This window comes from Strix aluco, chromosome Z, assembly GCF_031877795.1.
Source record: "Strix aluco isolate bStrAlu1 chromosome Z, bStrAlu1.hap1, whole genome shotgun sequence".
Lineage (NCBI taxonomy): Eukaryota > Metazoa > Chordata > Aves > Strigiformes > Strigidae > Strix > Strix aluco.
Genome location: NC_133971.1, coordinates 30,493,054 through 30,519,447, shown reverse-complemented (window position 1 = coordinate 30,519,447; position 26,394 = coordinate 30,493,054). Strand labels below are relative to the sequence as shown.

General features: G+C 44.7%; 1 protein-coding gene across 3 annotated transcripts in view; it reads right to left on the bottom strand.

Moving 5' to 3' along the window:
- RCL1 (RNA terminal phosphate cyclase like 1) overlaps positions 1-22,475 on the bottom strand; it is a 33,492-nt gene extending 11,017 nt beyond the window's left edge. The window contains exons 1-7 of one of the 3 annotated variants that reach the window (XM_074813277.1): positions 22,299-22,475; positions 19,921-19,992; positions 18,924-19,099; positions 9,096-9,170; positions 7,697-7,821; positions 5,107-5,232; positions 2,136-2,292 (exon numbers count right to left, since the gene is read on the bottom strand). In XM_074813277.1, coding sequence (XP_074669378.1) covers positions 2,136-2,292; positions 5,107-5,232; positions 7,697-7,821; positions 9,096-9,170; positions 18,924-19,099; positions 19,921-19,992; positions 22,299-22,467 — 900 coding nt within the window. In that variant the 5' untranslated portion in view covers positions 22,468-22,475. Of the gene's footprint in view, positions 1-2,135; positions 2,293-5,106; positions 5,233-7,696; positions 7,822-9,095; positions 9,171-18,923; positions 19,100-19,920; positions 19,993-20,833; positions 20,896-22,298 lie in introns of those variants that run through there. The other 2 variants (XM_074813278.1, XM_074813279.1) reach the window with 2 other exon arrangements.
- Between the last annotated feature and the right edge of the window lie 3,919 nt (positions 22,476-26,394).

Below are 26,394 nucleotides of genomic sequence, written 5' to 3'. Positions count from 1 at the left end.
CTTTGATATGCAAGGGGTGTGGACTGTATCCAGAAAGAATACTTGTTTGTGGTGTTTCTATGAGATAAGAACCCTGGGCTAGGAAGGGAAAGTCCTCTAGCAACATGGTGCATATACCGGATAAACAAAGACAAAACATTAATGGAAGACTGGAACAAGTGGGCAAGTTGGTAATTCAGACAGATGAAGGGTTTGCAGCAGGGAAGGGAAGATAACATGGGCACAGATGAACAATCTACTAAAGGCGTGGATGTGATTTATGAGGTTAAGGGGTATTTTTATAATTGACTACATTACCTAATACAGAATCTCATTAATGGCATTTTTAATACTTTGCAAAGTCTGACCAGGTTATTCTAGTTCAGAGCAATTACTGTTTTTTCAAAGAATGAGTACAATTTGTAGGTGACTGCCTCCTAAAGACCAAATGTGTTTTGTCAGTACTAACAGCTACTTATTTTAACATTTGTGGAGGTACACAACAAAAGCAGGTAGATTTTTTATTAAATCAGAAACTTACTATGAAGCTAATTGCCAAATCATTTGTAAGACTGAAACCTGTTCATCCACTAAAACTCTCATCACAAATGAAAAACATTATAATACAAAAAAACCCCCCTAAACGCCACTGCAGAAGACTGTGATGCACCTAAGATTCCCATGCAAACACTGTCCTAGCTCCTTTCCAACAAACCATTCACACAATTCCTCATACAACCAACAGATCTCTGCACATTTGACTTTGCCATCATCACCATAAAGCAGCCAGCATTAAGGCTAGATGCTTTCCCCCCACCCCCCATCTGCCTCCACTCATAATATCCCATTCCAACCGCAAGCTTAAGAGCATTGACTCACCCCTCCAACTTATTAAAAAAGTAATAGCCTGTGTGAAGCTGTCCTGATTTGAGTGAGTGGTGGGGTTTTGGTAGCAGGGGAGGGGGCTACAGCGGTGGCCCCCTGTGAGAAACTTTTTGAAGCTCTGCCAGCTCCCAGTCAGACCTGCCTTTGCACCTAGGCTGGGCCAATTAGCTGCGCCTTTGCAGTAACGTATTTAAGAGGGGAGGAGTTGTGGGAGTTGTGAGAAGTTTCAGGGAGCACATCTGTGCAAACACCACACTGAACACCCACCGAGGTCAGTGGAAGAAAGGAGGGGGGAGGGGGGGAAGGTGTGCCAGAGCAAAGGCTCCCCTGTACCCCATGGTGAGGCAGCAGGGCCACTCCCCCCACCGCCCATGGGGGTCTATGGTGGAGCAGATGCCGATTTGCGGCATGTGGGGACCTCACGCTGATCCAGGTAACTGTGCTTGAAAAAGGCCATACTCGCTGTTGCAGTTCGGCACTGGGAGAACTGCAACATGCGGGGGTGACCCACACGCCCATGCAAGTGACTCATGTTGGAGAGAGCTTGTGGAGGACTGACTCCTGTGAGAGGGGGACTGTGCTGGAACAGGGGAGGAATGACAGAAGTTTCCCTCACCTCCCTGAGGTGTAAGAAGCGGCAGGACTGACTGCACCCCCCATTCCCTGCCCCCTGGACTGCTGGGGGGGAGGAGGGGTGGGGGAAGGTGTTTTCAAGATGTGGTAATGCTTCTCACAGTCCTACTCTGTCTGTTACATGTTGTTATTGTTTTCAGTGTCTGTATTAAATTTTATGTTCTTTTTTTCTTCCCCTAATGAGTCTGTCTTTTGCCTGTGCTGTAATGGATGAGTTCATCCCTCCCTGTCCTTATCTGAATTTCCTGGGCCTTTTGCTTTCCTCCTTCTCAGCGCTTGGGGGGGGAAGAGGGGAATGAGTGGCTGCATGGCACTCAGTTGCCCTCTGAGCTCAAACCACAACAGAAACCAACTGAATTCTGTTGCAGACAGAAAGCAAAAGAGAAATTTGCCACTACTATGATTCATAGTAACATCTCCTGGACATGGGAAATAACATGGCCCAGTCAGTCATTCCACTGTTAAGGGAACCATTCAAAACCACTCCTTACCGGGATGAAGAAGACACTGGCAGCATCAAATCATTTGTCTGTTTAGATCTGAACCTGCCTGAGGTTGCCCCCAAGCTCCTTCATTTACTAATATGTCATCACCTTCTTACCCTACAGCTATACACAGAAAGCATACTGGCCACTTACCCTGTAGACCTCCTCAAGCAACAGCTTAGCACAATTCTGGCCAAGTTCCTCGGGAAGCACGGCTGTTCCCTGGCCCTGAGGGTTTGAGGCTAGCTCAGCACTGAGAATAGTGCCATTGATGGTTTCTGCTGTAAGGCACATGCCAAAACCTGGTGATCTGAAAGAAAGGGAAAAAGTGCATTTGATTTAAGGACAAAATTCATGTAATAAGCCAAGAACCACTTCCAGCCAACCTCCTCCTCAAGACACAAACAGTTCCTCTCATAGGAACATACTGGGAATCTGGACTTGCTGACAAATTTTCTGTTCTATACATTTGATTCACCCTGGAAAGAAACATTAACAGTATTTAAGTTAAACCCAGTACCACTGTCCCCAAACCCAGTGTGCTGGCTATTGCTGACACAGACTCTTTAAAAAGAAAAAAAGCAAAGAAAAAAAACCCAAACTGAAACATCCAAACCTCAGAAATATGCTCCTCTATAAAAAAAATTGTATCTTTCACATTTATTTAATTAATGTTTGAGGAACATTTCAAAGGTGTCTAGTGTTTCTTCTCTGCAACATTCAAAATCAAAACTTTCATTAGGGATTGAGCTCTTTCCCTGGAAGCTTCAATATTTAGCAAGATTAGACCATAGCCATGGCACCAAACAGGAGAATTTAAAAAAAAAGTTTGATCCACATTACTTATATTTCAAATCACTTCTTTTCACTTTCAGTTCAAAAATATCCAAATCGTTACAACTGTGTAAGAATTCTGAATGTATGATTTGAAAAAAACAAAAAAACCCTGTTTTCCTTAGAGCTTGGGATCCTACAAAATGTTATTGTGAGAGTTAAGAAACACTTCTGCTACAAGAAAGTCACAGATTTGAGTAAGTACACAGATGTAAGTACAGCTTGTTGAGAAATCAGAAGTTGTAAGGAAGAAAAGAAGAAGTCACAAGATCCTCTTCTTTATAGGCTCTGGAAGAGCACCAATAGCTAGCCATTCAAAATAAGGTTAACTTAATTTTACTCCGCACACAGGATTTCCCACAGTTCTGGACTCCTGCTGCCACCACCACCCAAACTTTTTAATTAAAATAGTCCCACTGACCCAAAACTGCAATAAATGTCACTGACATCAACAAATCACCAAAACAAACCCCAAATACCAATACACACAAACTCTCCCCGTGCCAGAAAAACAGCAGTTCCTCCAGAGGCATTTCAGTAGGGTGGTAACAAAAAGGTATCAGTGGTTCCCACCCATATTTAACTGCCTGCACTTGCTGAGCAACACAGAAGGTATGATAAAGATGTCTCCCTTCTCCTTTCCTTCCTCTGAAAAAGACAGAGATCTAGACAGCAAGCCAAGAACAGTGTCAAAGATGTTAATTTTTGGACAAGTATCCTGTAATAACTGTAGCCCGTCGCAGATCTTGTTAAGTGTTCAGTGGCAATCTGCGTAAATAAAAGTTACAATTATCCAGTGCGTCATGTATGGGCAGACAGTATTACAAAGCATCTGCATAGACAAACTTTTTGCTGTAAATGCTCAAAACAGAACCGGGAACTTTTTGTTTAGAGATAGATTATAGGTGGCAGAAGATGCTCAAATAACGTATTTCCTGAAGCTTTTGGCACTGTGGAAGGGATATAGATCAATGCTTTATATTCTGACATCAGAGCTTGGTTTGGGCTAAGCACAGATGGGCTGAACTAGTCATTGCTGGTCTTACTCATCACCAAAGGCAGCACTGGAAACAACGAGGCATACTGCTTTCCTTCCTCGTCCTGCTAAGACACACACACACGCACGCACTGGGAACCAGGTAATATAAAAAAAACTTTGCCAAAGTGGCACAGTGTTAGTTACATAGTCATACTATGCTGCAACCGTATGAGCGCCATACTTAATGCTGAATGTGACAGCACAGCTGCATTAGAAAGCCACATGCACCAGGTAGGTGGAGAGAGATTCAGTTTCTCTTCCCATGCTATAGTTTATCTCTCTGCATGGGCTACCCATAAATGTAATGCTGCTGCCCCAATCCATTTGACTTGCTCACTTCATAGACAGATAAAAACCAAAAGAGAACCCCAAAACTACACAGGTCCCAAAAAACATTTTGCAATTCTGATCACTGTTAACAGCCTGGAGGCACAAGACTTAGCAACCTGGATTATTAAATGTGATGGATTGGAAAAGAGGAAAAATACTTAGAAAGTGTCAACAATTTTTGGATTTGTAAATTTGCAAGCCTAACAAGCTTTAAGGTAATATTTCAAAAAGCAGAAACAGTGAAAGAAAATGTCCATGCTTGGATTTGAGCATACAGACAGAAGACCAACAAATGAAATATCCAGAATTCCATCAACCTCAACGAAAAGTGACAAGAGGACAACAAAGCTGACATGTATCAGTAAAATTCTCTGAATCACATCCATCACTTCTGTATTCTGCTGGCAAACAAAATCTGTGGAAGTACAATAAATGAGTATCTCAATTTTCCAGTCCCTGCTGCTGAAATGATACCCCTTCAGCTATTTATGTAACAGTAAAGCAGAAGACAATCCACACAGCTCAAACACTTTCTAAACAGTTTGGTCCCATCCTTAAAATTACCACTTCTGTCAGAAGGTGTACAGTAGGCTTTCACAACATACCATCTTAATCTCACTCTGAGGTCTCACTCTCTGATCTTAATCTCACTTCAAAGCAACAGGTTTAAAACTGAAGGCGGCTAAAGTTGCCTTTAGTAGCAGTAACCATGTATTATATTCCTTGTTTAAGAAAACACACAACTTCTGCCCCTGTACCACTTATCTAGTGAATCATTTTTTTTTTCCCTGTGAGGAATATCTGAAGTCAATGAAATAGAAGATCATGGTCTAGAACTCATTAAATTACAGATCAGAATACCCTAGCAGATGAACAAATGCAGAAATACATTTCTGTTCCCTGTGAATACTGGATACTCACTTTCCAGAGCTGACCCCCTTCATATGATCTGTGTAGATATAAATGTCTGGGAGGAGTTTATTCAGGATGCTCCTTGCAGATTCCACCATTCTGTTTGCCATCTGTGGTGACACTCTGACAGAGTATCTACATTTCCAAGCTAAGGAATTCATTGTGGTCACAAAAGAAATTTAAACCAGAGACCGACAAAAGCAGCCAAGAGGTCCCAATGCATTATTTCAGAAAATGCGGTTTTGTCCTATACACCCATTCATGAGCGCTGGTCCATTCTCCTGTTCTCATAAGCACATGTGCTTAAGCGCTTTCTACAGTCTTTTCACTGATATACATTGAAGTGAGGTACACAGAATATGTGCAGAACTCTTCATTATGACTAGGTAAACATCCACCTTAAAAATGCCCTTCAAAAATTTTAAATTGCTGTTTTGCCATCCTGTGTTTTCTTATGATGTAGGAAATCCCATGTGCTCTGTTCTTTATATACTATTAAAAGAGGGTGATGGGTGAAGTTTCTCTGAATTATCAGTTAAGAAATCCTGTATGTCTCCTGTCAGGGAGAAATCAGGTAGATGAACTGAAATGTTTTAGCAAAAGAAAAAAGTAATTTTAAAAGGCTAAAAAAAAAATAATCTTTGCTCTCTGCAACTATTTTGCAGTGCTGTGAGGCTATCCGGTTCACTGGTTCTCTAGTCACTCGGCATCTGAAGGTAACGGTTCCAGGGAAGAAGAAATTACCACCCTCCTGCTCACCCCAACCCACCTCCTCACAGTACACAAGAGATAACTGCCTTTGTGCCCTTTTATTCAGGTGCTGCTTCAGTGACGTTCCCAATAGATCTTCAAATGTACAAAGCACACTGTGCTCCAAATTCCATCCCAACTATAATGCAGACTCACGCTCTGCACATTTAACCACCCATCTGCACATAGCAATGCAGAGAAACACACTCTCAAACCTCCCAGCTGCCATCCTCTTGTGGAATAGGTAAACCAAAAGCTTTCAGATCTTAAGGGCAAAACCAGTAAATAATTGTTCTGCACAGTTGGTGCACTCAGTATTCTGGATGCCTATAAAAGGTTACTGAACACAAGCTGCCCAGCTGTGAGGAAGCAGATTTGCTCAGCTGAATTCCAAAGGGACAAAAATGCACATATAAAAGACCTAAGTACTCATCCTTCCATATGTTCTGTCTTTTACTGGCTTGAAGGACCACTTACTGGCTAAACTGAGACTGCCTCTCACCAGGCTTACTAAAGGCAAATCTTTATCCCTGAGAAAAAGCCCAGAAAAACCTGAAGGAAAGTGGAAGTTCAAAAACCTGTAGTTCACATACACTGACCAAATCCAATCAAAGTGGCCCAGAACGATGCTGGGTATTAACGTCAACTTAGAAAGATGGCACTAAAGTCATGATCATTGCTTCCTCCTTCACACAGAAGCAGAGGATAGAACTACTGACTACAGAGGTGGAAGAGGGCATAAGGAAATTACTTTCTTCATGGAAAGACTGTGACAACCACCACCAAAAGCACAACAAGCTGCCTCCTTTTTATTCTACAGCATATGCACCCAGTAAAATTGCTGTCACTTGGCAATGCTGCACTCATCCAAATACTGCAGTTGGAACAGAGGTCAAAGTGTCCTGTTCTCACACACAATTATGATGGTATGCCATAAGTAAAAGGAGGAACAGGCTGCAAGTCTGCACCTCTGGCAGGAAACCCACCCCCATTCCTAATTTCCTTTTGAGTAATCAAAGCCAGGTCATGTTTGGGACTCTAATAATCACAAATCAAACTACAAGTTGGTCAGTGCTCAAGAGAGAGCAGGAGCTCATGAAATACAACCTTTAGTATACCTTGCTTGTAAGGGATTTGTGTCTTCTTCCTACTGCAACAGCAGATTCATGACAGATACCATATAAAAACCACAACAGAAGAAAAAAACCTCCAAAACATTAACTAGATGTGCAGTTCTGCTTGCCAATGCAAGTACTCCACAACAATACTTTCTGCCCTTATCTTTGTGCGGAAGTAAAACCTCCTCTACTTCCATCTCCAATGGTAATGCTAAAGGTCAAGAGCTAACAAAGTTTTTTTCATAAGGCAACAAACAGCTCAGTTCACATGTGTGCAGTGAGCTGTACACTGAACTAAGATTTAAGCTCCCATCTAACATTCTGCTAGACCCATTAACAGCCAAGATGCCACCTATTCAAGGCATAACAAACTACATTTGTTAACTACTGGATTTACACACAAGGTAAGACCCCTTTCAGTGCTGCTACATTATGTGATGGAATGTATTTTAACTTTTTCTTGCTATTGAAAAGCTTTTAAATAGTGCTGTTCAGTTTTAAATTTATTTACTTGTTTACTGATGCTTTTTGAACAGAGATGATCTGAACACAGCAGTTTTGATCTGAAAATCCTGAAATCTCGTTGCATAATCCCCCTGTGTGACATCACTCTGTCATCTGGATACATGCTCAGCAACATAGGTGCACTTCTGCAACCTGAAGTTGGGAGGCTTATTTTTTTAAGGCAAACTCATTTAAAAGAAAAAAACAAAGAAACAAAAAAAGGATACGCAGTTCCTCTGATGCGCTTGATTTTGCCCGGGTCTGTGAAATGAATAGGCTGCAAGACCTTTCTCACTGGGCAAGCAAACAGTATCTCTCCACCGCCTTTGGGAGGCATTCCTCTCCGGTTGATCTAGACAATAATGGAGGAAAAAAGCAGGTTAGTAAAGAGCACAAAGAATGTACATACACATTCAAAAACGATAGCATTTATTTTGCATATAATGAAATACTATCGGTAGGGGTATTATGCAAACACAGGCGAGAATAAGACATCCTAAAGCCAGAAATAGATTTTGCATCAAACCTATCAGCAAAAATTGATTTCTTTTTTCCTCCTCTCTCAAGTACAGTAGGGCATGACTTCTCAATGGGAAACAAAACAAAACAAAATGAACCAACTAAAAAACCAACATCTTTACCAGGAAGGCAACCCTGGCTTAAGACTGATCTTTAATAGCAAAGCTGTACCTCACTGCTGAAGAAAGCCTGGAAGTGTTTGATGCTTACTATGTATATGGCAGACCAGAATGAACTCATTCGCACAAATAGCCCTGGCCAGCCTGACCCTGTCCCACTGTCTCAGCCAATGTCCACAAGGATGGGGATGGGACATGGGCCCACAGGTGTGTCTTGCTCAGGGGGCCCATGGCCAGGCAGGGCAGGGCTGTGGGGAGATGGGAGACTGGCCCTGCTGCAGGGGCTGACAGTCCCAGAGTGATGACATAGGGTCCAGGGCCCTGGGCAGGGTGGGGAGAGGCACTGGGGCAGGGCTTGGTAGAGCAAGCAAAGATTAGTAGTGCAGCTAGGGCTTTCACACATTTTAAATGGAGTGTTCTTAACTTTGAAAGGCTATAATTTCTTTCTCCAACCTAAAAGAAATCTATTCTACATCCAGATTTATAGGGCCTGCGAAGAGTGTAGTCTTTAAAGAAAAGTTTCTTTCCTGTATTTTCTAAACTATAAGCAAACCTCAATCACCCAAACACAGATCCAGCTCCTCTACCGGTGAAGGAGGCAAAAGATTCTACTATTACTCCCTAGCCCTAAGCATGGGGCTGGAAGAGCAAGTGGAAGGAAAAAGAAATTAAATGAACTGAAGAGGAACAAGAAAGCAAAAAGGTTTCTTAGCTTGCAGAGATCTCAGAGACTAAGACAAGTCACTACTTTCTCCTTACCCTCTCTACACATAGCCTCTGCATTTCTCTTCCACCACATCTTCAATCACTGTGTGGCTGGTATGTCAGTTAAAACATGTCAAGAACAAGGGACAATTTTAGAAATATGTGTAGCTACAACTACATATCTGCTAGAGACAGATACCGGCAGCAAGCATATGGCCCTGTGAAGCAGTGTGAAATTATCATTTCAACGTGGGCCAGAAAAGAAAGGAACAAGTTGTCTTACCTTGATTTCCAGACTTTCACCATCAACTCCAAACTTCTTCAGTAGGGGTAGAGCTGTTACCTTAAGGACATCAACCTACAGAACACAGAATTTAGAAAGCAGACTCATTGGAAGTTCCCCAAGTCAGTAATTTAAAAATAACTGCATTATGGAGGTGCCTAACAAAGACAAGGCTTCTCCATAACAGGTATTCTATGGGAAGACATGGGAATAAGCACAGAGAGCTACAGCTACTCTTAACACTACCACAGTATCTCATCACTCAAAAGATTTGCTGGAACAAATTACTGGGAGATAGCATTTCCTATTCTAGATTTTCTTCCTCAGCCTGATTTTTACTTCTATTATGGTTCAGCTAAAACTGCTCATCTGTTTCTCTGAACACAGTTATTGAAAAAAATTATATTCTTCTGTCACTGCTAAAAAATCCTACACCTAAATAAATGATGACTGCATGAACTTCTGCATTTTGGAGCAGGCCCTTGATCTGGCAGGAAGAACCTCATCCTTCTGTCAAGAACTTCTTTAATCTGTTTCTGAGAAAGAGAAGCTTCTAGGTAACTTATGTTGAAACACTCAGAAGAATCTGAAGAGAGTGACACATCATCCATATTCCCTTTGAGTCACATGCTGACCGGATCCAGGTCTGCGTAGGATTTTCCTTGCCATTGCTCCTCCTAATCACTGACCTAAAACAACAGTGACTCTGCCTTCCTCCCTCTGCTGAAACTTCAGTAGCATTGGCGAAAGTGACAAAAATCATTTAGCAGTGCAACAGCACATGGAGTTACCCAAAACAAACAGCTTGGGAGAGACAGGACCAGAACAGCACGACCAAAGAGGAACTAAAATTCATGTGAACAAAACAGGCATGCAGTAGACAGCAGTTGAGGAGGCAGATAAAAAGCACCCTCCTTCCCATGCCTTCAGCCAGAATCCACAGTTCCTGAGTTTCATTCTCTCTGCTTTGCACAGAGTGCAAGCCACTGATGAAGTAGTAGCACCTATAAAGCTGTGAAGCACCTGCTAGAGCTATCTGAGTAGCTACAGGTGTATGCTGCAGTTCTCATTCTTCAAATCCTGCTGGCCAACATACCTCCTTTCTTACGGAAAGGCACCTGGTGTTGTTTTTAACAGTAGTATCAACATTTCAATGTCTTCATTAAAAAACTTGTGAGTCAATGATTAATTTTTTGTATTTATATTTCTTATATTTTTGACAGCCAGGCTACCTTAATTTGTCCCCTCAGTAGTATTCATTAATCACACAAATTTGTCTTTTAGAGCAAAAATCTTTACATACGTGAACACCACTGGCAGATCTGGTTCACATTAAAGTTACACAATATTTCTCCCTCTTTCTTATGAAACAAAATATACCAGTAGAAAAAGAAAAGCTTCACTGTGTAGGTTAGGAACTCTCTTTCCCTCCTCTATGTCCACTTCAGAAATTCTTTGCACTGAAGTCTGTATCTCTGGAGAAACCATGTTATACCAGCACTAGGAAGTTGGAACAATTTGGTTCTCGCTTGTGTGTTTTCAAGAATTTCAAGTCTAGTCAGTTTTTAGTCCTCAGACAAATTCCAGGCATGATACTTATCACATAATAAGAGACTGTCTCTGTTCCAAACTTGCAGCCTAAATAGAGAAGGTAATCGGTGGTATTTGAAGAAGTGGAAAAGGCTCTTATGCTTAGCCGATGACTGGGAGTTCAGGCAGGAGAGGTTAAGTACTTCACTGGAAATCACAAAATGGTAACAGAACTGATACCTAAAACTGTATTTTCTAGTCTCTTGCCTATACTCAGCCATAACACCATCTTTCAGCTCCTCTTGAAGGGCAGTTATTCCATCTCCAGAGCAGATAATACAACACACAGTTGTACCAAAGCAAATGTGCCATACCAAGTGCATACCTCACTACAAATGCCAACAACTTGCTAAGATCCACAGACATTGCTTGTTCAAAAACTAGTGTAAATATAAACCTTTTTCTTTTAAAGCAGACTACAACAACTAGAAAAAAAAGTAACTTTTAGTGGTTTGCAGCATCCCTTAGCTAGTGCAAAGCTGCAAAAAAACAGACAAAGACCCTACAGCATAAGGTTATCTAGGAAAGGGGCATTAGCATTAGCTGGCCTGCACAGCCATTAGCACTGCACAGAAGAGCATTTATCCTTGCCATACATACAGTGTTATGTTTTGGGAACTAGGACCTAGACTTGCGATGGGAGCAAGAGCGAAACCAGAGTTTAGCAAGAAAAAAGAAAAGGACGGAAAAGTCAGTAGGAAAAGTTTCTTGTTTTCCTAGGATTACAAACAACTGCTGAATTTTCATTAACACTAAAGATTATTCCTCCCAAGCCAAAAGTACTTATGCTAGTCTCATGACAGCATGAAAGTCATTTCAGTTGAAAGTCCCATGATATAGCTGTAAAAAAACTTCAACACTTGCAAACGCAAACATTAAGAACAATTATGCTAAAACCAGGTTCCTGCTGTACGATGTATCTGTCAGAATAACATCATGTTGTTGTGGTTTGAACTCAGCCAGTAGCCAATCACCATGTGGCCAGTTGTTTACTTTCCTGCCCCTCCTCTCCAGTGAAATAGGGGAGGGACAAAAGAAGAAATTCATAGGTTAAATAAAAAAGAACTAGTAATAGTAACAAAACCAATAACAATAATAAGTCCAAAACAGGTAAAATGCAGCAGTGGCTTACCAAGCGCAGCGACAGGTACACAGCCCACCCCCCGACAGCAGCGATCTGACCGCACCAGAAAATCCCTCCACGCTGACCCAGAAACCGAAAACGGGGCATGAAAGAGCACACGTCCGCCTATATACTGAGCATGATGTCACGTGATATGGAATACTCCAATGATCGATCCAGGCCCAGCCCTCTAGCTGTGCTCCCTCTCAGCCCAAGGAAAGTTAACTCTATCCTGGCCAAAACCAGGACAGTCTCCACCCCTTATTCCATACCATTGACGTCGTACTCAGGCTCCAAATACATCCTAAGGAATCACCACCCCTTTTGCCCAGGTCTCACAGATATCATTCCCTTAGTCTATGGGACATCCTTCCACATTGTCTGCTGAGTTTATTTAGTCCATAACTTTGGGTTCCATCTGTCATGACAGTCTTTAAGGCTGGAGGAATGAGGTGGAGTTGGCTCAGTCAGTGGAGCAGGAGGCTATGGATGTGGCAGGAGGATGTTGTGAGGCACCAATTGCAATTACAGGGTTATCTGACAGTTTGATTCATTGGCTATTTTCACCTAAAATAAAATCTCCTTGAAGCACACATCAGGCTTCTCTGTCCTTCTGCAATCACCCACCAAGTGCACCCAGGTCCTTGGGCAAAAGTGATCCCATGCATGGGTTTACCTTTATCCAATGCCGGAGTAACGCAGACTATCTTCCCCAGCATATTTTTAATGCACACTACAGGGGCTTTATCCTCATCTACAGTATGTAGGAGGTTTGACTGAGCAGGGCCAGCTTGCTTGGCAGATCCTCTGGTATTGACTAACCAGGTGGCTTTTGCTAAATGCACGTCCCAGTGTTTGAAAGTTCCACCACCCATTGCTCTCAATGTAGTTTTTAGCAACCCATTGTATTGTTCAATTTTCCCAGAGGCTGGTGCATGGTAGGGAATGTGATATATCTACTCAATATCATGTTCTTGGTGTCTACGAGGTTGTTTCGGAAGTGTGTCCCATTATCTGACTCAATCCTTTCTGACGTGCCATGCCGCCATAAGACTTTCTTCTCAAGGCCTAAACTGGTGTTCCGGGCAGTGGCATGGGGCACAGCATAAGTTTCCAACCAACCAGTGGCTGCTTCCACCATTGTAAGCACATAGTGTTTGCCATGCTGAGTTTGTGGGAGAGTGATATAATCAATCTGTCAGGCCTCCCCATATTCATATTTTAACCATCATCCTCCATAACAAATGGGTTGTAACCATTTGGCTTGCTTGATTGTAGCACATGTCTCACATTCATGGATTACCTGTGCAATAGCATCCATGGTTAAGTCCACCCCTCAGTCACGAGCCCATCTATATGTTGCATCTCTTCCCTGATGGCCTGAGGAGTCATGGGCCCAGTGAGCCATAAACTGTTCACCCTTATGTTGCTAGTCCAGATCTACTTGAGACACCTTGATCTTGGCAGCCTGATTCACCTGTTGGTTGTTCCGATGTTCTTCAGTGGCCCAGCTCTCGGGTACATGAGCATCTGCATGGTGTACTTTTACAGCCAGATTCTCTACCTGAGCAGCAATACCTTGCCATAATTCAGCAGCACAGACAGGTTTGACTCTGCACTGCCAGTTGCTCTGTTTCCACTGCTGTAACCACCCCCACAGGCCATTGGCCACCATCCATGAGTCAGTGTAGAGACAGAGCACTGGCCACTTTCTCGCTCAGCGATATCCAAGGCCAGCTGGATGGCTTTCACCTCTGCGAACTGACTCGATTTGCCTTTTCCTTCAGCAGCTTCAGAGACCCATCGTGTGGGGCTCCATACAGCTGTTTTCCACCTTCGATGTTTCCCCACAATGCGACAGGACCCGCTGGTAAACAGGACATATCGCTTCTCATTATCCAGTAGTTTATTATACGGTGGGGCCTCTTCAGCACACATTACCTCTTCCTCTGGCACCATTCCAAAAGTCTTTGCCTTCTGGCCAATTTGTAATCACTTCCAGTATTCCTGGATGGCTGGGGGTCCCTATTTGAGCCCGTTGTGTGATTAATGCAGCCCATTTACTCCCCGTGGCATCAGTTGCATGGTGTGTAGAGGGGACATTCCCTTTGAACACCCAGCCCAGCACTGGCAGTTGGGGTGACAGGAGGAGCTGTGCTTCAGTCCCAATCACCTCTGAAGCAGCTCAGACCCCTTCATATGCTGCCAATATCTCCTTTTTGGTTGGAGTATAGCGGGCCTCTGATCCTCTGTATCTCCAACTCAAAAACCAGGGTTTGACCCCGAGTCTCCCCTGGTGCTCTCTGCCAGAGACTCCAGGTAGGGCCATTCTTCCTGGCTGCAGCGTAAAGCACATTTTTAACATCTTGCCCTGTCCAAGCTGGCCTGAGGGCTACTGTATGAATTATTTCCTGTTTAATTTGTTCAAAAGCTTGTCATTGCTCCGGACCCCATATAAAATCATTCTTTTCTGAGTCGCTTGATAGACAGGGTTGACAATCTGACTGTAATTTGGAATGTGCGATATCCAGAAACCCACAACACCCAAGAAAGTTTGCGTTTCCTTTCTGCTAGTCGGTGGGTCGTCAGATTCCAAAGGAGGTGTTATTTTATTAATCACCTCCATTGGAATCTGACAATGTCCATCTTGCCATTTTACTCCTAAAAACTGGATCTCTTGTGCAGGTCCCTTGACTTTACTGCGCTTTATGGCAAAACCAGCTCTCAGAAGGGTTTGGATTATTTCCCCCCCTTTCTCAAAAACTTCTTCTGCTGTATTACCCCATACAATGATGTCATCAATGTACTGTGTTTCAGTGCTTCACCCTATTCCAGTGCAGTCTGGATCAGTCCATGGCAAATGGTGGGGCTGTGTTTCCACCCCTGGGGCAGTCGATTCCAGGTGTATTGGACACCCCTCCAGGTAAAAGCAAACTGTGGTCTGCATTCTGCTGCCAGAGGGATGGAGAAATATGCATTGGCAATATCAATCGTGGCATACCACTTGGCTGCCTTTGACTCTAGCCCATACTGAAGTTCTAGCATGGCTTGCACGGCAGCACTCAGCAGTGGCATGACTTCATTCAGGCCACGATAATCTACTGTCAATCTCCACTCTCCATGAGACTTTTGCACTGGCCATATGGGGCTGTTAAAGGGGGAGCGCGTCTTGCTGATGACTCCTTGGCTCTCTGGCTGATGAATCAGTTTATGGGTAGGGATTGCAGAGTCTCGATTGGTGCGATATTGCCGTCGGTGCACGGCTGTAGTGGCAGTTGGCACCCGTTGTTCTTCGACCCTCAGCAATCCCACAACAGAAGGATCCTCTGATAGACCAGGTAACACAGACAGCTGTTTAATTCCTTCTGTTTCCATGGCAGCTATACCAAAAGCCCACTGGTACCCTTTTGGGTCCTTGAAATACCCTCTCCTCAGATAATCTATGCCAAGACTGCATGGAGTTCTGGGCCAGTCACAGTGGGGTGTTTTTCCCACTCTTTCCCACTTAGGCTCACCTCAGCCTCCAATACAGTCAACTGTTGAGACCCCCCTGTCACTCCCGAAATACAAACGGGTTCTGCCCCCTTAAAATTTGATGGTATTAGGGTGCATTGAGCACCAGTGTCCGCTAGAGCCTTATACTGCTGGGGGTCAGACGTGCCAGGCCACTGAATCCACATGGGCCAATAAACTCGATTGTCCCTGTCCTCCGCCTGGCTGGAGGCAGGACCCCTCTAATGTTGGTCATAATACCCTCTAACGACAAATGGGTTAGTGTGGTGTGCAGGGGTTTCAGTCTCATCTTGATCACTCATTTCTTGTGAATACTAATCAGAAGTTCTTCTCATAGGACTGTGAGCAAATTCGACCTTTCTGCTCTCTTTGGGCACTTGACTACTGGAAACCGGAGCAGCATTTCTCCTAAAAGAACCCCATTTTGTAGTTGTTCTTCCTAACTCTATCCTGGCTGAAACCAGGACACACGTAAGAAGGAAAGGAAAGTAAGAGCTATCATTTGCATGCCACCTCCATTCTCTTCAAAAAAGCACTTTACGAAGACACTCCCCCACATACATACTTTGTACAGAGAAACTTGAAACTACCTCAACTCTACATGCCAGTCCCACACGGCTGGTCCCACAAGTTACTCATGGTCAAGTCTCACCAGTGGTCGTGCAGAAAAACATAATGCAGACGTAGGCTGCCAGTGACCAGTTCAGGCTGGTATTCCAAAGCCACATCTCTTTCCGAAAAGTGCTAGCAAAGTAGTATCCCTCTCGCTCATTTAGGATGTACCACTCACACACTATTATCACCATGGGGCACAATACTCTTTCAGAATGGTGCCAGACGTCAAAGAGCTTTCCACTGCACTCCACTGGAGAGCTATTAATGTATACAAACAAATGCTAACAAAAACACACTCTATTTACACTCCAGGAACTCAGCCTGACCTGTGCCTCACTGAACTTGGCAGAAGTCTTTCCTTCCCCAAGTCACGCTTCAGAAACGCCCTTCCCCTCGCCTTGACCACTTCCATTCTCTCCACAGCAGGAAATCTGCCATGTTTCTTTCTGTCCTCCTGACAAGGGGGTCTCTGGCAACCTCAAACACACAACACAGCAATCCAGTGGACATTTTGAGGATGTGTAAGAGCTCAGTGCAGAGAGCAGATTTCAGAAAGCCCTGTGGGTCAGCCTACTTGTTTACCACTACCCTGAGGGAAAGGCCCCACTTCTCTGGCTGCACGCGCATTCCTGCTACTCACCTCATGGAGGCATCCATGAGAAAATACAGGGGTACAGCTCTCTGCCACTTTGCCAGTTAGCTGAACTGGCTTAGGGAAGACTCTGAAAAGTGTCCAGGGTATTGGTGTATGCAGGACTGGGTGGCCGAAAGCAAGAGCTATGGAGGGAGGATGGTCAGGACCACCTTCTCCTTTCAAGCACAAAGGGGGTGCTATAGGATCATGTGTGTATGTGTACATAAACATTTTCACACATGTATGTGAATTTGTATGCTTATCTGCAGATGACAGATGCTGAATACACTCATGAAAGGATACATCCCGCAGAATTCATCTAGCTCCAAAATAAAGATACATGTCTACAAAACATGATATCCCTTTTACAGATAAAAACAATGAAAATTCTCCAAAGCAGATGAGCAGGTGCTTTGACTATTGTACCTACTAAGTTGAAAAGGAGAGGTTCTTACTACCCACAATATATATTTACGTTGGTTTGCCTTTCCCCCTCTTCTTGGAAAGCCAAAAAGTGTACAGATGGATAGATAAATTTAAGCATCCCTTTTTGGGCAAGCATAGGTAATAAATGTTCACCCTGTTTCTGAAGACCTTCTGCCTACTGAAAAATAAAAGCTCAAATCAATTTAAAACCAAGTTTCCATTTACTTAAGCACAGAAATCACTTAGGGTAGCATTTATACTTGTGTTTTTAGTCTTGTAAACATCTTGTAAAACTCCTTAAAAGTAGTTTATTGGTGTGCACCAGCTTTAATATTTCTTCAGGCAAGTTAAACAGACATAAACCAGGTTTAAACCAGTTTTCGGAACTAGTATTCAGTTATTGCCACTTTAAAAAGTACTACATATAAGCCGACTCACAGTTGTGCTTCTACAGCTCTACTTAGCATGCACATCTGCATTTTATTTACACTCATGAGTCAGGCACTATGATTCAGCTGATGCAGACCAGCACCCATCTGCGTCTGAGCTTTGGCCAGTGCAAGCCCCCTTCAAGCACACACTAACTGGCTCAAATTCTCATACCCCTTTCAACTAAAATTGTTTAATCTCTACTGGCCCATGTGGCTGATGCCTGATAAAGGATAATTTCCAGACTCAGTTGCTTAGATGAGTGTCCAAATTTACTTGAAAGAAACATTAAGATTGGACTGCTCTTAAGAATTTATCCATTGTGATTAAAAAGACACAGTCCACCAAAAGAGAATTCTTTGATACTTACTACTTACCATTTATATTAAGTAATCATGGTGACTAAAAGGTTAGCAAAACATGCTTCTCAACCTTTTTTTCCTCCTTTTTTTTTTTTTTCTTTTTGACAGTGTATAACCCCCACTTCAGTCATCCTTTGACTCATGTTGGTGTCTCAGACCCACAGGTGAGAGAACAAATTTTTTTGTTTTTTAAATGACAGGCGAACCACAGTTGAAAAGCCATAAATACCAGCAGGACTCAGAGGCTCACCTACTATCTGCAATTATACTTCACAGTATTTGTATTCATTTAAACTGGTTTTCAGATGACAATGTTTCCTTAATCTACTCAGAGGAAAACAGGCAGTTTCCAGTCACCATTCAAAAGGTAAACAGCAGTGCTGTTCTCAAAAAGCCATTATGTTTGGGGTTTTTGGGGAAAAAACAAAAAAAAATTAGCATAACCACTAACCATCACTTCAGTGCTTTAATCCCACATTGCACATAGTTAATTTTTGTAACAACACTGTTAAAACAAACAACTGTAAATTAGCAGTAACAGAAAGCAAGGCAAGCATTTCAGTCATTTGATCTACTGTACCTTCTAGACTCCTTCTGAAGAGTTATTACATATTTTTGCTACTGTAATTTCATAGTTGTCATGTGACTTCTTTTTCTAACAGCAAGGTGACTTCACAGCAGCATTAGTATAACTATGTCCAGCATCCAAGAGAAGAGCAAGATTCCTTCCTTATCACACTCAATTTTTAAAGACAGTTTCCTCTTTTTACAAATAAATACATGTGTGGGGTAGGAGAAGCAACCCATCTAATTTCTAAGAGAAGAGTAGAAGCAAACCAGTGGCAGGGCCTCACATCACATTTAAAGGGAACTTCCAGGGGAGAAGACAGAAGCAGTACAGAACTGAAAGTCAAAAGGTAGATTACAAACTGCAGTTTGGAGTGTGATGCAGAAAGGGAACAGTTTAGCAGATGTTTGCTTGATTCAGAGGGTTTGCTGGTGGATGCATTAACACTGGATACTTCTGGATGTGAGGGATGATAAAAATGGAACATGTTTTAGATACTTCTTCCTAATCTTTATTTTTTTAGGAAAAAAAAAAAATCCTCTTCTGCTACTCAAATTTTATTACTTACTGAAGGATCTACTTGATCATTTGTCACTCCCCTCAGGACAATCTTCAATGGATGTTTCATGAAAGGTGCCAAGCAGAGTAGACTTTCCAAATAGTAGCCAATACTACGACTGGGGCTGCAGTCGTGTTCCAACGAGCCACCGTACAGAAGACCAGGCTGATAATACAAGGTAGTACCTGCGGAAGATGTCAGGGGAGCAAACCAAATGAGACCACTGTCAGCACACTGGCCATTACTACAGCATAAAGACACTTTGCAATGATATATAAAGGCAAATTGGAGACAGGGGAATTTATGAAAGATGGTAGCACTTCCATCACGCTATTTCTATGTCTGCAGTCAATAAATGGGCCAACGCACATGAGTGTCTGTTTGTCTTACACATAATTTTTCTGCTCCTTTCCCCTTCTCCCCAAAAAATCCAGGATCTCTTACCAATCCCCGAAATGCTCATACAAGCAATTATTGTCCTCCACAGCAGCTAACTCTTTACCAGACCATATCTGGCAGTAGTTCATCTGCTTTACTGACCAACTGTAATCCTCAAACTTATTTTTAAAAAAAAAAAAAAAAGGACAAGAACCATATAGGATTTTTATGTGGGATGCTTCTTGCTCAAACCAACCCCTTTTCTGACACAACGAGGCAAGCAGTCTTGCTCAGAAGTCTGCCCTTGTAGAAGGCAAACCTTGCCTTCTACAAAAGTCCATTCTGGTTCAGAGGGACCTGCCCCCACTACAAAACCCTGCATACCAAATAAAAAACTAATTTTAAATCTTAAGCAATATAGTTTCCTTAAGTCTCTGCATTATGGTGGAGTGCTGATCTTCTTGCATGCGATCAATTACTACAAAACTTCTCAGGGTGGTTATTTCTGATCTTCTCAGTCAATGATAGCTGATCACCTACCTCTGTCAAGCCAAAACTTCTGTTTCATTGCAGCAACTGATACAACTCAGAAGACCAGAACAGAGGAATAAAAGAAAACAGATCTCACCTGTTTGGTTTATTTCAATCCGAGAGCCATTGGTCACTTTGTCAATCAGGCGAATAAAACTTGCTTCAAAATCTAAGGAGTAGAACAAAGAATTTTAAAGTTCCTCAAGTTTATTCCCGGAAAAATAAGAAACTTCAACACCATACTTGTTCCCTTTCCTGCCTTTCACAACAGAAAGGCTACCCTCACTCTTCAACTTGTTGTGGTATAATTCTACTCCATGTGAAAAGGCAATTCACTATAAAAATAGAGATGTTAATTTGAGCCTCGACCACAGTGGCCTGAGGGATCACTTGATCCCAGGATAAAACCTCTGACAATTTACATTTTGCTCAGGACGAAGCAAAACATACAAATCCTAGCAAACAGGAACCTGTGTATTTAAGCACGACAAGCTTCCCATTAGTCTCTGTTCAAGTCTTAGAAGAAGGTGGCACTCAGATGTGAAGTGCTGCTGCTGCACATCTGTTCCACAAGCACAATCAGCTATCTGCAGCCTTTCAGATTTTCCATTTCCAAAACTGTCACTGACATAATAAAGGCTAGAGAAACACAAGTCTCCCCACTGCCTCTTTTCTTGCTTACTGTGTACACTATAGCAGTTGTGTGAAACTAATTCCTCAGTTTCTCTTTTTTGTGTGGACTCTCACTCAGAGACATAGGAAAGGACAAGCACATTTAACCAAAAAAAAAGGTATCCCAAGCTGGTACAGACTCAATATCAAGGAAAATATGTGAACATACACAAGTCCAAAACCCAGGTAGTTTTAAGGACCAACAACACCTGCATAACCGTTGGTAGGTTACAGAACATCCTTAGCAATAACCTTGTCTTACTTCTTAAACAGTAAATCAGGTTCTTCTTCCTATATGAGCTTCTAGGATGCAGTAAACATTTAAACCAAAGAGCTACCTGCAGAAATTACAGTTCGGTAACATTTCCATAACATGGTTGATGCCCCAGTCACACAATGCTGGTTCTGCTCTCTGTTATGATAATTTCTGAAGTTTGTATTGCAGCATTGGGACCTCTTCCAGTGCAAGAGTGCACCTCTGCAAAACACACATTTCCCTCTTGGAGATCAAACCTGTGGAAGAGTTTTCATTGCAAGTGTTCCAGTCATGAAAAGCAGAGAGAACTGCATGTTGAATCACCAACACAGATCAGGGTTTGTTGTTACTATTTTTCCGTTGCAGTCACAGTTTACATTTTAACCCATACTTGGAAAAGGCGATTCAAACACCTTTTAAAAAAACACATCAAAACCCACAAACTTCATCATCACCAAACATCCCATGGTATTAATGGATTGGGTCATGGTAAATGTTAAGCACACAAGAATGTTCTGACAGTTCAGGAGGTGAATTTCTAGCTACAAACTGAAGCCTCCTCAGGAGGCAGAGTAGCATCTATGCTGATTCCATCCCTGTTCATACCTTGCCCAAAAAAATAACAGAACACCACAATGTTTCTTCCGCAATCTCCTATTGTCTTCCTACTTCAGTTAAATGAGGAAATTTGCTTTGGGGTACCAAAGGTCCTGCGCAGGAAGGAAGAGGGTGCTCCCTAAGCAAGGTTCCCTCAAAGGAGTCAGCACGGTCAGAAGCTTTCAGAGATGAGAAGTAAACGTATTTCATGTCTCTTACCTTCACTGCTACGGGGGTAAAACCCAGATGAAAATCAGAGCATAAAAGCTAACCCATGAAAACCGTGGGAACTTGGGCTCCCACAAGGAGATGCGGAACATGCTGCCAGGCACTCAGCAGAAAGCGACAGCCGGAGAGTCAGCAAATTCTGCAGCTTTTGGCTGGAAAGCCCGCTTTTACAGAGACACGGACCAGCTTCCGGGGCTGCCAGCAAACCTCACGCACGACCAACCTACCAGGCGACCCCGCTCCCCCACCCGCAACGCCCCCCGCAGGGCTGGCCGAGCGACCCGCGGGGGGCGGCCCCCTCCCACCGCCGGGCTCCAGCCGCCCCCAGCGCCCCGTGCCGGCCCAGGCGGCGCCGGGGGAAGGCGTGACCCCGCGGGGCGGCGCAGCGGCCGAGCCCAGCGGAGAGCCGCACCGCCGCCACTCGCGACGTCGCCCCGCGGCACCCCGGCAGCCGCCAAAGCAAGGCGGGCAAGGCGGCGCCCTCCTTGCTTTGGCCGCGTCGCTCCCCGCCCCGCCACCAGCGTGCGCCAGTCCCACCCGAGACGGCGCCGGCCACTCGCCGCCCGCAGCGTGTGCGCGAGGCGGCCGGGGGAACGCGGTTCCGAGGGGAGACGCCGGCGCGCAGCCGGGACCCCCCGCAACCCCACCCCCGGGCGAGACCCGCCGGGAAGGGGCGGGCGCTGCCCCAGCCCCCAGGACAGCCGGCGCCGGGGCTCCCTCACCCCGCGGCCGCCGGCGCTGGTGCCCCCGCTCACCGCGGAGGCCGGGGTCCTCCTCCTTGGCGCGGATCTTGCGGATTTTCAGCGGCCGCCCGCTGAGGGTGGCCAGCACCAGCCGCTGCCGCAGGAAGTTGCACCCCACGTAGGTGAGGCACTGCGCCTCGCCCGCCATGCCGCCGCCCGCCGCGCCCACGTGCTGGGGAACAGGAAGCGCCGGGGGAGCGGCGGGGTCAGAGGGCAAGGGGCGGGGCGGTGGGCGGCGGGGCTGCCGGCGGGCCCGTTCCCGCCCCGTTCTTCCCCCGCGCCGGGGCGGCGGAGCTGCGGGGGGCGCGCCGCCACAGCAGCCCGGATCTGCCGCGACAGCGAGCGCGCAGCGGGCCGTTCTCGGAGAGGTGGGTCGCGTGGCAGTGAGCCGTGATTATCGCCTCTGCCTTTGCTTCTGCTGTTCTAAAAGTTTCAAAAGTTAAAAGGTACCGGTATACTTTCTCCGCCGAAGGCCGGTGCCTGCCCGGGCGCCGCGCGGCTGGGCGTGCCGGCCGGCGGGAGCTGCGCTGCCTCCCCCCGCTGCCGGCTGAGCCACCGCATCCCCCGCCGGCTGCTGGCCCCGCGCCGGAGCGAGACAGTTTCTAGGAGCACGCTCCTTCAGACAGTCCTTTCCGGTAATTTATCGCTGGCTGCCTTAAGGAAAGCTAAGCAGAGGAAAGAGTGCGACTTCCAGTCTTCAGGCCAGCCTGTCTGCTTCATGATAGTGGCGGGGCCCAGCTGTCCTTAAAGACGAGACTGCGTGAAACTTTCAGTCTATTTCAGGAGGAATGTGGATTATAGTAGAGGTGTGACAGCATCAATTGCTAGGCTATGTTTATGTGTACAGTGAAAGAAGTTCCTTAGAATAGAACGTCTCAGTTGTAAGGGACCTACAATGATGACTTAGCCCAATTGCCTGACCACTTCAGGGCTGACCACAAGTTAAAGCATGTTGTTAAGGACCTTGTCCAAATGCCTCTTAAACACTGACAGGCTTGAGGCATCGACCACCTCTCCGGTGGTCCGTTCCAGGGTTTGACCACCCTCTCAGTAAAGAAATGTTTCCTAACGTCAAGTCTGAACCTCCCCTGGTGCACCGTTGAACCATTCCCACACGTCTTATCACTGGATCCCAGAAGAGATCAGCACCTCCCGCTCCACTTCCCCTCCTCAGGAAGCTGCAGAGAGCAATGAGGTGACCCCTCAGCCTCCTTTTCTCCAAACTAGACAAACCCAGAGTCCTCAGCCACTCCTCACAGGACATTCCTTCCAGCCCTTTCACGAGCTCTGTTGCCCTCCTCCAGATGCATTCAAGGAGCTTCACATCCTTCTTAAGTTGTGGAGCCCAGAGCTGCACACAGAACTCAAGGTGAGGCCACACCAACGCTGAATGCAGCGGGATAATCCCCTCCTTTGACTGGCTGGTTATGCTGTGTTTGATGCACCCCAGGATGCAGTTTGCCCTCTTGTCTGCCAAGGCACACTGCTGGCTCACATTGAGCCTGCTGTCAGCCAGCACCCCCAGATCCCTTCCTGCAGAGCGGCTCTACAGCCATTCCTCTCCTAATTTATACTTGTGCCCAGCATTACTATTTCCCAGGTGCAGAATTCAGCATTTGTTCTTATTAAATTTGATGCCACTGATGATTGTCCAATGCACCAGTCTATCCAGACCTCTCTGCAAGGCCTGTTGTCTCTCAAGAGAGTCAACAGCACCTCCCAGTTTGGTGTCATCAGTGATGAACAGAAAAGGTAGGATCATTTTCCATACAAATCATAAGACTTTTTTTTTTATTTTCTCAATAAGTTGTTTTCCAGAGACTAAAACTTTTTTTTTTTTTTTTTTTTTTTTTTTAAATCATGATAGGGATGCTTTACAGGAACTATGTAGAAACTAGTCCTCCTTTTATCAGCTCCTTGCTGACTGAGCTTTCCTGATCAGTGTGCATAAGGATCATTTTTTGTTTTGATAAACCAATCTGCAAGGTATGTATCAGAATCATAGACTGGTTTGGATTGAAAGGGACCTTTAAAGATCATCTAGTTCCAACCTCCCTGCCACGGGCAGGGACACCTTCCACTAGACGAGGTTGCTCAAGGCCCCGTCTGACCTGACTTTGAACACTTCCAGGGAGGGGGCAGCCACAACTTCTCTGGGCAACCTGTTCCAGTGTCTCATCACCGTCACTGTAAAAAAACTTCTTCCTTATATCCAATCTAAACTACACTGTTTTGGTTTAAAACTGTTGCCTCTTGTCCTGTCACTACAAGCCCTGGTAAAAAGTATCTCTCCACCTTTCATATAAGCCCCCTTTATATACTGAAGGGCCACAATAAGATCTCCCCACAGCCTTCTCCAGGCTGAGCAACCCCAGCTCAGCCTTTCTTCACAGGAATGATGTTCCATTCCTCTAACCATTTTTGTGGCCCTCTGCTGAACTGGCTCTGTCATGTACTTGTCTTTCTTGATCTGGGGACCCCTGAGCTGGAAGCAATACTCCAGGTGGAGTCTCACCAGAGCAAAGGAGAGGGGGAGGATCACCTCCCCTGACTTGCTGGCCATACTTCTTTTTATGCAGCCCAGGATATGGTTGACTTTCTGGGCTGTGAGTGCACGTTGCTGGCTCATGTCCAGTTTTTCATCCACCAGTACCCTCAAGTCCTCCTCCGCAGGGCTGCTCTCAATCCATTCATCTCCCAGTCTGTACTGATACTGGGGATTTCACTGACCCGTCAGCAGGACCTTGCACTTGGCCTTGTTGAACTTCATGACGTTCACATGGGCCCACTTTGCAAGCCTGTTAAGGTCTCTCTGGATGGCATCCATTCCCTCAAGAGTATCAGCTGCACCACTCAACTTGGTGTCAGCCACAAACTTGCTGAGGGTGCACTCAATCCCACTGTCTCTACTGTTGATTAAGATATTAAATATTATTGGTCCCAATACGGACCCTTGTGGGATACCACTCATTACTGGTTTCCACTTTGATACTGAGCCACTGTATTTTAATTTGGTGGAGAAGGCAACCGGACAGTTCCTTACCCATTTAACAGTCCATCTGACAAACCCATATCTCTCCCAATTTAGCAGCAAGGGTGTTATGAGGGACCGTATCAAAGGCCTTACAGAAGTCCAGGTAGATGACATCTGTAGCTCTTCCCTTGTCCACTGATGCAGTTACTCCATTGTAGGTGGCCACTAGATCAGTCAGGCATGATTTGCCCTTGGTGAAGCCATGTTGACTGTTTCCAATCACCTGTCTTCCACGTGTTTCAACATGTCTTCCAGGAGGATCTGCTGCATGATCTTACCAGGCACGGAGGTGAGGCTGACTGATAAGTAGTTCCCAGGGTCCTCCTTTTACCCTTTTTAAAAATGCGCGTGATGTTTCCCTTTTTCCAGTCACTGGGGACTTTCCATGACTGCTGCGACTTTTCAGGTATGATGGAGAGTGGCTTAGCAACTACATCAGCCAGTACCCTCAGGACCCTGGGATGCATCTCATTGAGTCCCATGGGCGTGTGTGTGTTCAAGTTCCTACGGTGGTCTTGAACCTGATCTTCTCCTACAACGGGAGTGACCATTCCACCAGTCCCTACCTTGAAGATCGGGAGCTCAAGAGATGTGAAAAGAGAGATTACCATTGAAAACTGAGGCAAAAAAATTGTTGAGCACCTCAGCCTTCTCCATGTCAGTTTTGACCAGCTCTTCTGTCTTATTTATCATGGGGGGTACATTTTCTTTAATCCTCCTTTTCTGGCCAATGTACCTGTAAAAGCCATTCTTATTTTTGCATCCCTTGCCAAATTCAGTAGAGTGATATCACTCACAATTTGACTAGTGTGGTCCTCAAAAGACAAACTTTGTTTTTACTAGTAGCTATGGAAATTGCATGACAGTTACCTTCCCACAGAGTTTCATGTTGTGAAACGAGCAATTTCATATATTAGACTTGAATTATTACTGAATCTTGCAGTAAGCATGTATCCCAAATTATGGACCTGTCCCTGAGTGAGCATGCTGTGATAATTTTGAAGAGATAACTTCTGTATTTTAACATTCAGCTATATGCCT